General features: G+C 37.6%; 1 protein-coding gene and 1 pseudogene across 1 annotated transcript; both read right to left on the reverse strand.

Annotated features, from left to right (window-relative positions):
* Nucleotides 1-44: 44 nt before the first annotated feature.
* LOC120127219 (sugar transporter ERD6-like 7) lies at nt 45-3821 on the reverse strand. The gene is made up of 18 exons (XM_039145180.1): nt 3360-3821; nt 3217-3279; nt 2934-3023; nt 2756-2815; nt 2575-2640; nt 2406-2471; nt 2166-2241; nt 1994-2058; nt 1791-1883; nt 1612-1692; nt 1434-1518; nt 1305-1348; nt 1165-1227; nt 998-1057; nt 859-912; nt 697-756; nt 491-605; nt 45-406 (listed from the first exon to the last, which is right to left on the reverse strand). The coding sequence occupies exons 1-18, from the start codon at nt 3555-3557 to the stop codon at nt 291-293; spliced, it is 1455 nt and encodes a 484-aa protein (XP_039001111.1). The 5' UTR covers nt 3558-3821; the 3' UTR covers nt 45-290.
* Nucleotides 3822-6878: 3057 nt separating this feature from the next.
* On the reverse strand, nt 6879-9022 carry LOC120127229 (annotated as a pseudogene).
* Between the last annotated feature and the right edge of the window lie 6294 nt (nt 9023-15316).

Genomic DNA, 15316 nt, shown 5'->3' on the forward strand with positions numbered 1-15316 from the left:
ATTTTCAGTGTTAAATAACTTCTCATTGGCAATTCATCTTATAGGAAAAATATAACAAGGCTCGATATATATCTGAAATATTTCTCAGTAGCTTTCTTTTGTGTAAAGAGATGCTGCCTTTGTGTTTATATCTCCTCCATTCTTTGATAAAATCTCATTCCCATTATAAAAAGATAACTTTATTACCCCAAACATATCATCCATTTTTGTTTGATTTTGAAAGCACCAGTAGACAGCAAGTGAGCATCCTTAATCTCTCGAGAAATAATCTGCTTCGTTTTCTTGATTCCCTATGCATTAATGGCTGCTTGAATTTGTTCCAAGGTTTTCCCTTTTGTTTCAGGTACCAATGTGACCACGAACAATATAGCAGCCGCATTGATTGCAGCATAAAGAATGAAGGTACCTACAACGAGAATCCACAAGAGTAACCGGTAATTTCACACAATTTTTTTTACTTCTTACTGGCAAAGTTTTCATTCTATTTTACCATAGGAGCTCCAGCTCATAAGGAAGTTGAAAGTGTAAGAAACTGCCCATGCACCGAACCAGTTCACCAGCGTCACGAGGCTTCCGGCCACTCCTTTGATATTTATAGGGAATATCTGCAACCAAATGCCATGGTTAGAGAGTTGAAGGATTAGTAAGTCGATTAGAATAATGTTAAAATCTTGCAGACATTTCTTTTTTGGTTACCTCAGACATTATAACCCAAGGAACTGCACCCATCCCAGCTGAAAAGGCACTTATGTATACCTGACGTCAATTAAGATTCATGTCAGAAATAACATAGAAGAAATAGTAAGCCATAGTTTGACAATGAACAGATCGAATGAGCATATGATTCGATTAAGTTACCAGTATGCCTGTTACAGCAAGAATAGGAACTGCATTGAGTGCTAAATTATGATCCTGATCGGCAAAGATAATCGAAATGTTAGTAATTATGACAACAGAGGGAAGTATATACAGTCAGATAATAGTTTGATATTTTAACCTTAAGATAGAATGAAATCCCAGATAGTATACAGCCGAGAACCAATCCTGTTGAAGAAACCTAAAATGAAAGAAACATTTGAGATCCATCTTCCATCCATGAAAGCAAAAGCAAATTGGCTAAGCAATTTAAGGACCTTACGACTGTTAAATTGTTCTTGTACTTACCAGTAATAGAGGCTTTCTTCCTGATCTATCGATCATGGTTGTGTTAAGGCCGGTGATGACAACCTGCAGAAACGATTGTTTTATGTTAGTTGTTTGCTAGGAAGAAGTGCATGGCTTTCAAGGGAAGGGAGAGATGAAACCTGAAGAATAGCATAAGTTATTGTCCCAACAGTGGCAGAAGATCCTGAGACATTTAAAGTACAAAAGCAGCAATGTTAATAATAGATAAGGCTTAAATGTGTAGGGCAGCAACTCAAAGGTTTTTTTACCTGCCGACTCGAAAATATTGCTGGTATAAAAGCAGATACCATTGATCCCTCCGAATTGTTGAAAGACCATTAATCCAACTCCTATCTGATCAAGATAAATACGTAGTAAAGAAACATTAAAGAAGACATAAGAGTCAAATGTTGTGATTGCTAATTGTTTAGAAAGAGTGATAGTTACAATGACTGAGCGTAAGTATCTTCGCTGAAACAAATCGAGCATTTTGGCTTTCGGAAGCCGTTCAAGAGTCTCTATATAGTCCTGTCAATCAACAAAATAAGTTAAAAACATTTTCTCTATAATGCTCAAGTCTATCTCAGTTTCACTCTTGGTTAGGATGATAGGTTTAGATTAAGAACCAGAATCTCAGCGGCCTCCTTTGAAATATCGGCATCCTTCCCACGAAGATCTTGTAGTGCAGCTTCGAATTCTTTTTCTCTTCCAATCTTTGCCTGCATAATATCTAAGGTTTTAATCTAACTCCCATTTAATGTTACTATAATTCAGGGTTAACAGAACCAAGGATTCCAATTCCGTCATATTTTCGGTGTCTATTTCTTACCAGCCATCTGGGAGACTCTGGAATGAAAAAGAGTCCAAAGAGCAGAATTGCACAAGGAATAAGTCCTGCAAATCACTCTACTTGTGAGTCTCAGCTTGTGTTTTGTAGCTTTCCAAGAACATTCAAACTTTAGCATGGTTTTGGCATAAGAATGTTAGCTTAGCACTTTTACCTGTCAGTGCTAAAGTCCTCCATTTTAGAACTGTCCCTATTATGAAGGCAACAGATACTCCGGAGCAGATCATAAGCTGTAGAATAAGATTATTCAGATAAAACTGAGTGCATATGTATTTCGTTGCTTTTAATATCTTTACGCATTTCTATTGCACATTCAGGAAACTGATGATTGTTCAGATATTTACATTCATGAATCCAGTAAGTGATGATGATACTAAGTGCTGCACTTGGTTACCTGATTTACTGTCGTTAGAGCTCCTCGAAGATTTTTAGGTGCGATTTCAGCTATAAATACCGGTACCTTGTCATACATTCAACAAAGGCATCATGGTTGTTAGGAACAAGTAATTGTAGAATCGAAGAAGCAGTTCGAAAGTGAAATCCTTGACGAGATAGGAACTCACTACATATGAGAAGACTCCCATTCCATATCCGGTTGCCAGTCTTCCAATGTCCAAAACCAAAGCTCCCTTTCGTGTTCAATCAAGAGAGTAAAAAGGATTATTAAGTCGCAGTTCTGCATAATTGTCTCTGGTTAATCTGCAGCTTAAGCAATGGCAAATTTAAAGGTGGATAACTAAAAACCTGAGCGAAATATATAGCAAGCCACCCTCCAAGACAAAATCCAGCTGCTGTTCTCATTGCCTGCACAATGTACATGTTTAGTAATGAAATTGATGTTACTTCAGGGTTATCTATACAGAAAGTGTTGGACGAAATAGCAGTTTTAGCTTGCATATTGATCTATGATTTCTCGACTTACCCCTTTCCGACCGACAAAATCAGCTATCTTTCCACTTGTGATTGCACCAATCATTGCACCAAAAGTCAATATAGAACCAAACACTGAGTACTGCACATTCAAAGGTCAACTGCATCAGTGTGAAGTTGCTTCTGTTAGTGAAAAATGAACATACCAATTGTGTCAATGAGAAATACTAGCTTTAGCTTTGGCTAATCTTGTAAGCATCAAGAACATGTTCGAATTTACTGGACAATACATGTCGATAACGTTCGATATAAATCGATATATTCAATTCGAATACCTCTGCTAGAGTCAGAGAAAGATCATTCCTGATGGCAGCCTGAGTTGGTGACGAATACCCTGCCTGGAAATGACTTGAATTTTAAGATTATAACTCGTAGAATAAATATTACAAGCAAGTTGAGGTCATTATAAGAGACTTACACAGGATCCAAACTCAAACGAGCCACACACTGCAACAAAGGTGCTGAAGTAAACCTTCCATAGACTTGCGTTGGTGCTCGTTTGATCCGTATATTCGACTTCCTTATCGGCCATATCGTTATCTTCTTGCAAGAGAGGTAGACTCACCTCTTCGCCATCACCATGGTTACCTCTCTCAATATCCTCTTTGATGGCCATGGTCTCCTTTAGTTCTGTATTTAACTTTTGTGTAGACTGCTGCAAATGGAAAAGAGAAGAAGCTTGAAGCAATATATGTTCCAAGTTGAAGAAGATAATGGGGGGAAAAATGGGAATACAGCGAACCTTTCAATTTTCACAAGGGAAATTGGAAAGAATTCCCTGTTCTTGCCAAATTTACCACGTTTGTTTCTTTAATGTATTGAAAGCCACATCCCAGAATATGCTGTTGCTAGCTGTTTTCTTCCTTCAGCGGCTCGGTCACATTGCAGATCCAAAAATATATTTGAGGATGTAGTTACATGTATATTAATAACGTAAAATTTTACGAGATGAAAATAATTAATAAAATAGATAATTATTAAAAAAAAAATTCAGATTTCAGAATAGATCTGCCACTGCTCCATGACGTTGCTCGTTAAAATGTACATACAAGTGGACGAAGCTATGTTGGTATGCATGAAATGGAATTTTAACATAGATATACAACAGACAAGATCCGTTTTACGATTTATATTCGAGATTAATGGTCGTTTTTTCCTCAACAGAATCGTTTCTAAAAACTCGATGAGAAACACTTATTACTATTAAAATTACTGATTATTGACAATGAGTAGCCGCCATATGAGGTCCATGGCAGCTCAGTTTCATCCTATAGACAATATGGTCTTTTCCAAATCTCTGTCTTTGTGGTTAGCATGTTCTGCAACTTGTCTCTTTGATTACCACTTAGACCTACCGCGACAGATATGCTTTCAGCCTTGAAGTAGTTTGTTTCTCTTTTTACTTCGTTGTTACAATAAAACCCTCTCTCTCTCCAATAATGGAGGTTTTGTTTTGTACGATTGAGCAGTTGCCATTTTTAAAATTCAGGAGCTACCAGTTTTAATGAAATGACCGGTGGTTCGAATTCTACTGTGTTTTGCCTTGAAGATTTTATCCAAAGAAAGATTCTAATTCTGACTTTAATACTTATTCTTTAATTTAGCATAATTTGATCATCATCTATTTTAATTTAGCAAAATTTGATCGTCTAGAATTTTTTAACTCGACCCATTTAGATCGAATATTCACACCTAATGAATGAAAAAAATTAAATTAAGAGGATCGAATGTATAATAAATTTACGTAATATTTAATCTAAATCTATAAATCAAATATAAATAATTATAAAAAAAGACAAACTCATCTTCAATCAGGAAAAAAATAAACAATTAATTAAACAAAAAGTTAAGGAGATGACCATGAAAGTAATTAAAGAAGATAAGAAATGCTTTGTTTAGAAGTAGTTGTGTTCAATCAGAACACTATGAATTAGGTAAAAACATCATTGTTGACACGTAATTTTGGGATTACCAGTGACAGGTGCACCTGATGTTTGAGATATGTTCTTCTAAGATAAGAAACTAATGGTATAAATATATATAGGTATTTCATATTTGTTACATTTTCAAGCTTTGATATGGGGGGTGGATGGAGAATATTGATTTTTATATTCTGATTTGGTAATTTCGTCTCTTTGAAAGCATGCGATTATATAGATCAGAAATGGAGGACCCAAAATTAATTCCCATAAATGTGCAAACAAACGGTAAAATTACAGTACAGGTCTTTGTATTATAGTGTAATCTGTAGAGTGCATTTTTCTCCCAATACTTGGAAAATAAATACAAAGGACATAACAAAATGATAGTTTTTTTGTCGCAGCGAATTCTTTTATTTCTTTTTTTAATAAATTTAACACTTCTATGTTTTAAAATTGTTTCATTTAAAGTGACATTTTAAAAAGTTTAATAATTTTTAAAAGGTATAGTTTCTTTTTATTTTTTTCTTAGCTTGTTTAAAAAAACTGTAAATTCTAAATGAGTAAATTATTTTGCACCATAAACTTTATAATATTTTTTCCAAAATTTCGTAAAAAATCAACATGAGATAATTTGTTTTTGGTTACCTTTCTGATTTCTAAGGTTTCATCCTAATTAATCCGGATCGATCTGGATTGCACATCTAACTTTAGTGGGTGAGTCTCTCAATAGAAATTTTCTGCATACATACAGAAGAACTTGAACTCGAACGAAGAGAATATTAATTTTATAAAGTGGACTTAATTAAATAATATCGTATTAATTTAAAATAATATATGACAGTGTGGTCATCTTAAAAACTCAAATAATCATATTAATTAGTGAATTATATCATATTTTAAATAATATAATATTATTTAATTAAATTCATTTTATTTATAAAAATAATAATTATTATAACATATATATAAAAAAGGATGATCAACGAGCCTTGTATCCGTGGGATGGGCTTAGGAAGGATAAAATACCTTGGACTGTAAAACAGAAAAGACTGGGTCCAAAATTGAAGGATTTCCCCTTTTTTAGCACTAATGACTAAACTGTAAACTGAACACTACACTAGAAGTTACATTTTTAATTCGGAATTTTGAAAATCCTTCCTTTCAAATAAATAAACTTGAACAGTCGGCTGGTCTATTTAAGGACTCAATTTCCTGATTGTTTAAGCTTATCGGGTATAAATTCAGGTCAGGTCTTCAAGAAATTATTATTACCAGCCACCGTTTTTTTGCTTCTCCTAGTCAACTTTAAGACAATTCGAATTCACGTTCAACATAGTTGCTTCACAGTATTGTTGGTCAAGTCTAAGGTAAGAAACTTCAGACAGAAGAAAAACTACCCTCAAGCCGTCTTATGAGAATCTGCCTCATCAAATGCATATTCAGTCAACCATGTTCAGTTCAAACTACGGCTGTTGCAACCGCAAAGATGCTTCCTTGTTCATATCAGCTGCAGCATTGCGCTGCTCCGGGTAACTATTCTGTGTCCAAAAGGCGCATTTGATGCATACTTCATCAGGGGTACTATATGGGAATGTAATTGCCCAACGACACTCCTAACACATGAAATTTAAGAGAACGAAATATATCCGTTTTGGACACATGGTCATTTATGACAGCAAAACCTGAGTCCGACTAAGATACTCGGTTCTGATGGCAAAACCCGAGTCCGACTACCATAACGACATACAATGCAGATGCAGCAAATTATCTGTCGAAGCTTAGACCGGAACTGGTTACAGCAGTTCTACAACATGCCATACATATTCTAATGTAGTAGCTATTAATTATGCAGATGTAACAGAACAATGCAAACAGTTGCAAATCAAGCAGCACTCAAATTCTTGTAATAACCTTGTATTCTTGAGACCAAAACTCAATGCCACAGGTTGGAAAAAAAACATGACATATATATGTATATACGAGGAATTTTCAGAAAAAGAAACAATGAAACATCATTTGTTGAACAAATCAATTTGATGTTCCAGAGAAAGAAGTTACTGTACTTACAGATGTGGCATGCAACTGTATGCCCCATTTTGAATTCAAATGAAATTAATTTGATTCTGAAACTGGAGTATATTTACAAACAACATATGCAATTAAAAATCGAGGTGAGCATACGGATGAGGGAACCACCGCTGGAGAGTTCAATGATCCAATATGTTAATGTTGTGCTTGAAAAAGATTTTGTATTCAATTGCTCGAACTTAAACCTTCCTCTTCATGGCCGGAGTGATGACTACTTTCATAAGTAAACATCCGATAACCTGAACCAGAGAACTGACCCGAGCCATTACTGCTTATCAATCTTTGGATGTCATCGATTTGAGCTACAAGGGGAATTGGCCGCTCAGGGATTGAGGGAACCGAAATGTCTGTTTCCAACATTTTTACAACCTGGTCCATGGTCGGCCGGCATTGTAACTCCGGATGTGAGCAAAGGACCGCGATCAACACGTACTTCTCGAGAACCTCTGGTGGCCCCAACTCAGGTATGCCATCTTCGATAACATCCAAAGCTCTCTCGGCCTTCACCAATGACCATGCCCAATCTGCCACCAAAGAAGGCTGGTTATCATCATCCATTACGAGCGCCTTCTTTCCACTCAACAGCTCAAGAAGCACTACGCCGAAGCTATACACATCGCTTCTCTCGGTCAATTGACCATACAACGCATACTCAGGGGCAACATACCCCATTGTTCCAGCTACCCTAGTGCTCAAATGTGTCATCCCCTCTGGTGTGAACTTTGCGAGACCGAAATCCGCTACCTTGGCCTCGAACTTGTCATCCAAAAGTATATTACTAGCTTTGATATCCCTATGAATGATTGCAGGCTGGGCCCCGTAATGCAAATAAGCCAGCCCCCTAGCTGTTCCTAACGCAATCTTTTGTCGAATTGGCCAACTGAGTTTCCTTTCCATGGAACCAAACAAATGGTCATACAAACTCCCATTTTTCATTAAATCACAAACGATTATCCTCTGGTGACCTTCCATGGTGGTGGTGGCCGTACAATATCCTCTCAAAGCCACGAGATTCACATGCCTAACACTGGCGATAACCTCGACTTCATGCGTGAAATTGGCATCGCCGACAGCAGAACAGTTCTTGAACCTTTTTAAAGCAACCTCGGAGCCATCGGATAAGTAGCCTTTGTAGACATTCCCATAGCCTCCTCTCCCAATGATGTTGTCTCTCGAGAAATTCCTAGTAGCTTCCTTGATTTCATCGAAAGTAAAGTGAAGCAAATTGGTGCTTTCAGTGATGGAACCCAATCCAGAACCACCCAAGCTACCCAGCTCGAGGCTCCTGATTCTATCTCTCCCTTTCTTCCTCTTGGAAGAAACTTGGTACTTTCTATAAGCAAACCAAGACCCACCAATCAAAAGAGCTAAACCAACAGCGACACCAATCAAAACACCCAAAATCAAACCTATTCTGCTACTCCCACGATTACTATTATTGCCAGGCCCAATCGAGAACAAACAAGAGGCGGTGTCTACATCAGTTGGTCCGGGTAATTAGCAAAAGCAGCAGCGTAAATAGAAGGGTATGCAGTGCAGTCAGACACGTTCGCGGTTGAATTATCTGCCAAGTACAGAGCTTGCACATTGGCCAAGCTTCGAGTACAGGAAGCACAAGCCGAACCCTGCAATGACTGGTTACAATTCGAGACGACGTCGGATAAGGTGGAGTTGGGGATCAGAGCTTCGAAGCTGGATTTGGTGGTTAAGTTCAAGCAACCTTGAGAGATCCAAGCGGTTTGGAAACCGCAGGAGGAACGCATGTCGAAGATGGGGTGGAGGGATTGGTACGTTTGCCAACAGGACTCGGCGGTGTCCAAGGGAGGGAAGAAGGATGAGGTGCGTTTAAGGTAGTCAGAGAGGACGAGGCGGAGGCCCTGGAGGACGTAGTGGCACTCCATGGAGGTGTTGAGGCGGGGCCTGGGGTTGGGGATGAGCGGGCGGAGGACGGTGAAGTTTAAAGGACATGATAGGTTGTTGGTTTGAGAAAGGCATAGTGTGAAGAAAGTTGAGATGAAGAAGAGAATATGGTGGAAGTGGAGGGACATCTGGGAAGGAAAGGGGAATTGTTGTTTTAGCTATTAGCTACCATATAATTGATGGAGCGAAGTTGGAGTTGTTGAGAGGGCAGAGTTTTGACTTGGAAAAATAAGTGGATTATTATTTAATTTGATATACAGATTAAATTATATCTAAATAAAATTAATAATGTAGTGATGATTTTTTTTATAGAAACCATTAATTTTATTAAAAATAAAAAATATATAGATTACAATGAATGTTTAGGACTATAATCGTGAACTAAACATATAATAAAAATATTTTTTTAAATACAATAAAAATAGTCACTTAAGATCGCATGAGGATCATATAAGAAAAATATTAAAAAATTTAACCAAATAAACTTGAAGAAAATATAGATACAATCAGATATAACTACATCGGCGAACAAATCACAAAAGGAGATGGAAGTATTGAAAGATCACCAATAAACCGTAAATCAGAATCGAACGATATAAAAATACTATCCACGAATGTAAATAATGTATCCAAATCCAATATGAGGGTCGGAAGCAGGGAAGATCAGTATAATAACAAATAAACATCATCTTGATCAGTATTGGGTAATGTCAAATGCAACCCTGAAAAAATAGATAAATAAAAACAACGGCTAAACGACCGTAAATGTGTTATAAAGAAGAGAAAAGCATGTCCTAAAAAAGAAGAAGATGTGTCATAAAGACATAATTATTAAAAATAAAATACAAAAAAATAAAGGATATGAGGGTTAACGATTAGCACAAATGATGGTGTCGTCCTCGATCACAAAGATAAAGAAAATAAAAAACTAACAATGGTTAAAGAAAAAATAAAGAAAATAGGACAAACCCTAATTCATGCAATAATAAAAGTTAATAACTCGTATAAGATATAGTGAAAATTATTTTTTAAACTATATATTGAAAATTATTTTTTAAACTAGGATCTTTATTATAAGAGAAAATCGCATCAGTGACCAAAAAAAAGTTATAATATACGATTTTAACCAACTTTTTTTGGATTTGCCAAAATGACCAACAAAATCGCAACGCGATCCCCAGAATCGTAAATCAGTTTCCAAAATCGCAACACGATTCTTGAAAATCGCAATGCGATAGTCAAATTCGCATTGCGATTTTCCAAAATCGCAACGCGAATATGAAAATCGCAACGCGAACACATAAATCGCAATGCGTATCCGTAAATCGCAACGTGTATCCGTAAATCGCAACGCGTATGGGTAAATCGCAATGCGTATTCGTATATCGCAACGCGTATCGGTAAATCGCAACGATAATACATAAAATCGCAACGCGTATCCGTAAATCGCAACGCGATATTTAAAGCGCCATTATAATCGCTACGCGTATTTTATTTTCAAATTACAAAAACGAATATTAAGACAAAATCCCGTAATCGCAACTCATAACCTAAAACCTAAAATCACAACTCAGTCCCATCTCCATCTCTCACTCTCTACGGCGAAGAAATCCGTCCCCATCTCCGAAGATTTCCGTCCCCATCTCCGGCGAAATCCCTCACAACCATTCACGGTCAGAAATCCCTCACAATATTCAGAAATGGAAAATCAACCTCCGAGGGTTAGTTTTTTTAATTATTTTTATTTTGAAATGTTTGCATTATTGTAGGTTTTTCATATTGAAACTGATGATAAGTTTACTGGTCATTTCAATAATAGATTAACCATTTCACTTAGATTTCATTTTGCGTTACGATTCTCTCGTTGCGATTTTCATTTCGCGTTGCTATTCTCTCGTTGCGATTTTCAAGTTAGTATTTGTCTTTGTCTTTGTTCTGTCTTTTGGTTGAAGTAATGCAATCCATTCAAGTTTCAATTTGCAGAAGAGTCGCAACGAGATAAATGAAAATCGCAACGAGAGAATGACTGTCGCAACGAGAGAAATGAAAATCGCAACGAGAGAATCGCAAAGCGATATGAAAATCGCAACGAGAGAATCGCAACGCGAAACCAAAATCGCATTGCGATTTTCATTTCGCGTTGCGATTCTCTCGTTGCGATTTTCATTTCGCGTTGCGATTCTCTCGTTGCGATTGTCATTTCGCGTTGCGATTCTCTCGTTGCGATTTTCATTTCAACCAAAAGACAAAACAGTATTGCAAATTTTAGTTTCAAGAATAAACTACTACTTTTTATGTTTATTGTTTTTGGTATATCTTCACAGTGTAGTTTTTGGTATATCTAACTTGGTATGTTTATTGTTTTTGTAGAAATTTTTTTCGGCTCAATTGACCTTGAGAAATAAAGTCAGCCTGGCCACTACAATTGCTTCGAAGCTTTCACCTGCTCAAAGACAATTGTTTGAGGAAACCTGCTTCGGGCCATGGCTGAGAGTACAGCATCCGGGTGGAGATGCTAATTTGACCCATTTGTGGCTTCAGACCATGACATCAAATCTACCCGACAGTATACAACGTGGTGAGGAAGAGATATGGTTTCATTTTCCACCAGCGTATACTTGCTTTGGGCGGAAGGAGTTCTGCTTAATCACTGGTCTACGATTCGGACACGATGATGTAGGCCGGTACACTCGTCATATCGCCCGCCCATCATGGTTATCCCGGGTTTTTCCGGATGAGTCAATGGAGAAGCCGAACCTACATGTCGACGACCTGAAGAAATTGTTTAATAAGAAAGCTGGTTTCACTCGGATGGATGACGTCGATGTTGTCCGAGTATGCCTTCTACTACTTGTGTATGCCGGCTTTTTAGGCAGAGAGGCCAGACAACCTATTCATCGGGAGCTAATAATATTGGTAGAGGACCTGAATGCATGAAATCTGTTTCCGTGGGGTTCGTATATATGGAAAGCTACCTGGACTAAGTTGTCGTCTGCCTTTGATGACCGCAAAAGTTTGCGGGGCGATGGGTCCAAATACACTTTGTCAGGCTTTGTTTGGGCCTTTAAGGTAAGAATTTCTATATAATGTTTCTAAAATTATAATTAATTATTTAACAATTACTAATTTTGTTATTATATTGTTTGTAGATTTGGATATTCGAGGCTTTCCCCAGCATGCGTACATATGCAATAAAAACGTCAAATGATATTCCCAGGGCTATTTCCTGGAAGAGGAAAACTCTGTTGGATTGGGAAGACTTAATACCATATGCGACAATAAATAATGTAAGTTAACACAAATACTTTCATATAATATATAAACAAGTTATTAATAGTAGACGTTTAACTTTTTTTGAGTTTTTATATTTAGGAGGCCAACATTCCATTACAAAGACTGACACCCACGGAGGAAGAGCTTGCCACTGATTGGTGGCAAGCTAGTCAGAGTTTTTTTGATGGCACGGATGATGAGCAGCATCCACTTCCTCCAATTCGAGAGCCATCACCTCACCTAGAGCCATCACCCGATCGACCCGACTATACACCTCTAGAACGAGAGCCATCACCTATCCCGTCACATCATCGAGCCTCTTCTCCACCATCACCTCATGATAGGCGACCGGCAAAGATGCCACGACTCCTATCTCCCTGTTCTCCACCTCCACCTCAACGGGATGAGTCAAGGGAGTTACGTGATGAGGTCAATGCCTTGCGTGAGGAGATCGGTACTCTACGCGATAACGATGGTGCATGGCGTGTGGAGGTGTCAACTTTACGTGGTGAGGTTGCCGCTCTACGTGAGATGATAGTATCGTTGCAGAATGAGGTTCATACTCTACACAACGAGGTAAGTTTAAGATTTTCCATATTTAACTTAATGATAAATTTACTCGTAATTTCACTTAGATTAGCCATTTCACTTAGATTGCTTAGTAAATTTATTCGGTTGCTGCCAATTCTGCTAAACTGTGTATTCTTTAACACTGTGAAATAGTATTTGTCTTTGTTTTGTCTTTTGGTTGAAAGTAAATTTGTTCGGTTGCTGCCAATTCTGCTAAACTGTGTATTCTTTAACACTGTGAAATAGTATTTGTCTTTGTTTTGTCTTTTGGTTGAAAGTAAATTTGTTCGGTTGCTGCCAATTCTGCTAAACTGTGTATTCTTTAACACTGTGAAATAGTATTTGTCTTTGTTTTGTCTTTTGGTTGAAAGTAAATTTGTTCGGTTGCTGCCAATTCTGCTAAACTGTGTATTCTTTAACACTGTGAAATAGTATTTGTCTTTGTTTTGTCTTTTGGTTGAAGTAATGCAATCCATTCAAGTTTCAATTTGCAGAAGAAGAAATAGTTTACTTTCGCAACACGAAACTTAAAATCGCAACGCGAAATGAAAATCGCAACGACAGAATCGCAACGCGAAACCAAAATCGCAACGACAAGATCGCAACGCGAAACCAAAATCGCATTGCGATTTTCATTTCGCGTTGCGATTCTTTCGTTGCGATTTTCATTTCGCGTTGCGATTCTGTCGTTGCGATTTTCATTTCGCGTTGCGATTTTGGTTTCGCGTTGCGATTTTAAGTTTCGTGTTGCGAAAGTAAACTATTTCTTCTTCTGCAAATTGAAACTTGAATGGATTGCATTACTTCAACCAATAGACAAAATAAAGACAAATACTAACTTCAGGGTATTAGTTTGAAACATATTTTTCTTTGTTATCTGATGCATTTTGTGAACTATGATAGAATAATGACTTGGGTGAATACAATGCAAGTTTGAAACATATTTGTCTTTGTTTTCACTGTTTAAATATCATGTCTGTTTATTTACTGATTTTTGTATTTAATTATTTAGCGGCCCGATAGAGTGGATGCTTTACGTCGGGTTATGCTTGCACGACGGAGTTCACGCATCAGACAGCGTGCACGTGCTATTAAGTCTCCGTACACCCCAATAGTGCGAAGACACCGCAAGAAGAAGCCCGACTCGCCTGTCATCCCTCAAGAGTCCACTCCTATCGTTGAAGAGGCCCCCCCTATCATTCCTCGAGAGTCCCCTCCCACCGTTCAAGAGGCCACTGTCATCATTGAAGAGGTCCCTCCCACCATTCAAGAGCCCGATTCACATGGCGTCATATGTAGGCTTCTTGAGAAACCCTCTGACGTGCCGGACATGATGGATTCAAGTTGGCTCTCGTATGAGTTACCGGCCAGTACCATACCGGTATCTGAAGAGGAGAGGGAACAACTACCGGACACAATTCTGGATAACACCCTTTGGGCTAAGACCGCTGTTGATTTTTATCTACATGAGCAGAGCCAGGGGTGTTTCACTGACATATGCAAGCTCACCGATGATATCTATTTGTTGCTTGATCGGTCTTGGTGGGGCGTATTATTAGGGGTCGAAGACAATGGCTATTTCGATGGGGGGTAAGTCTTATATTTTTCTTATATTTCAATTTGATTAATTTTTTTTTAAATTTATGTAAGTCACTAATATATGTCTTTTTTTGTAAAACAGCATATCGATGCGTGGGTGACACGTCTTCTAATAATAAGAAAACTTAAGAAAAATAAAAATATACGATATACAATTATGCCGACGTCTTTTCACGCCGTTCACTTGAAGAATGCACGAGATGAATCATTTGATTTGGGCAATGGACAAGCTAAACTTTATCCTGCATGGTGGGAGGTCGATAAGGTTAGTATTTATTTTAGATTGAGTTTAAAGGTTTTATGAAATAAGTGCGCAAATGAATTTAACAATTACTTATGATTGCAGGTGTTTATCCCTGTTTTGGAACGTAAACATTGGATTCTCGTCGAGCTTCAGCTACCATCCCTTAAGACAATAGTGTATGACAGCATGATAAATTACATATCATTGGCTGATTTAAGAGATGTTATTAAGGGATGGAGCTCTCATTTGGCTAAATTCTTGGATGCGATCAATTATTGGACTCGTTCTGGAAACAAGAAGCCAAAGAAGCTCAATATTACAGTTATTAGAGACGAGACCGCGCCACAACAAACGAGCGGAGCCAGAGGAGATTGTGGTCCTCTCGTATGCTTGGCGTTGGAGCGTTTGACGACGGGAAGCATCAAGTATCTACCTCCCACCGATAGAGATAAAGCTGCAGTAGGCTTGTGGTTTCGGCATTATATGGCTAAATCGATATATACGAGACGCTGCCTACCTGCATCCGCGTTATAAAAATGTCCATAAACAATTGGTAAGTTTATATACTTTTGGTTTGAAAATGTTTGGTTAAGTACCTAGAATTCAATAATTTGTTGTTTGTAGGTTTTAGATGTGTAGAAAGTGTTGTTTGAACAAATGTTTGGTTTCTGCAGGTTAATCTCAGAAGTGAACTGCGTGAAAATGATGTCGAGCTGCAAAAGTTGATTCAATAGTTTAATTGATTGTTTTTTGATTGTT

The sequence above is a fragment of the Hibiscus syriacus genome, unplaced genomic scaffold (genome assembly GCF_006381635.1).
Source record: "Hibiscus syriacus cultivar Baekdansim isolate YM2019G1 unplaced genomic scaffold, ASM638163v2 tig00110465_pilon, whole genome shotgun sequence".
In the NCBI taxonomy this organism is placed as follows: Eukaryota; Viridiplantae; Streptophyta; class Magnoliopsida; order Malvales; family Malvaceae; genus Hibiscus; species Hibiscus syriacus.

Excerpts from the sequence above, each read along its gene's own strand:
- LOC120127219 (XM_039145180.1), bottom strand. The coding sequence starts at position 3,557 with ATGGCCATCAAAGAGGATATTGAGAGAGGTAACCATGGTGATGGCGAA. Across the intron at positions 2,059-2,165 it reads GAGGACTTTAGCACTGACAG|GACTTATTCCTTGTGCAATT; the intron begins GTAAAAGTGCTA and ends AGTGATTTGCAG. Across the intron at positions 606-696 it reads CTTGGGTTATAATGTCTGAG|ATATTCCCTATAAATATCAA; the intron begins GTAACCAAAAAA and ends ATTTGGTTGCAG.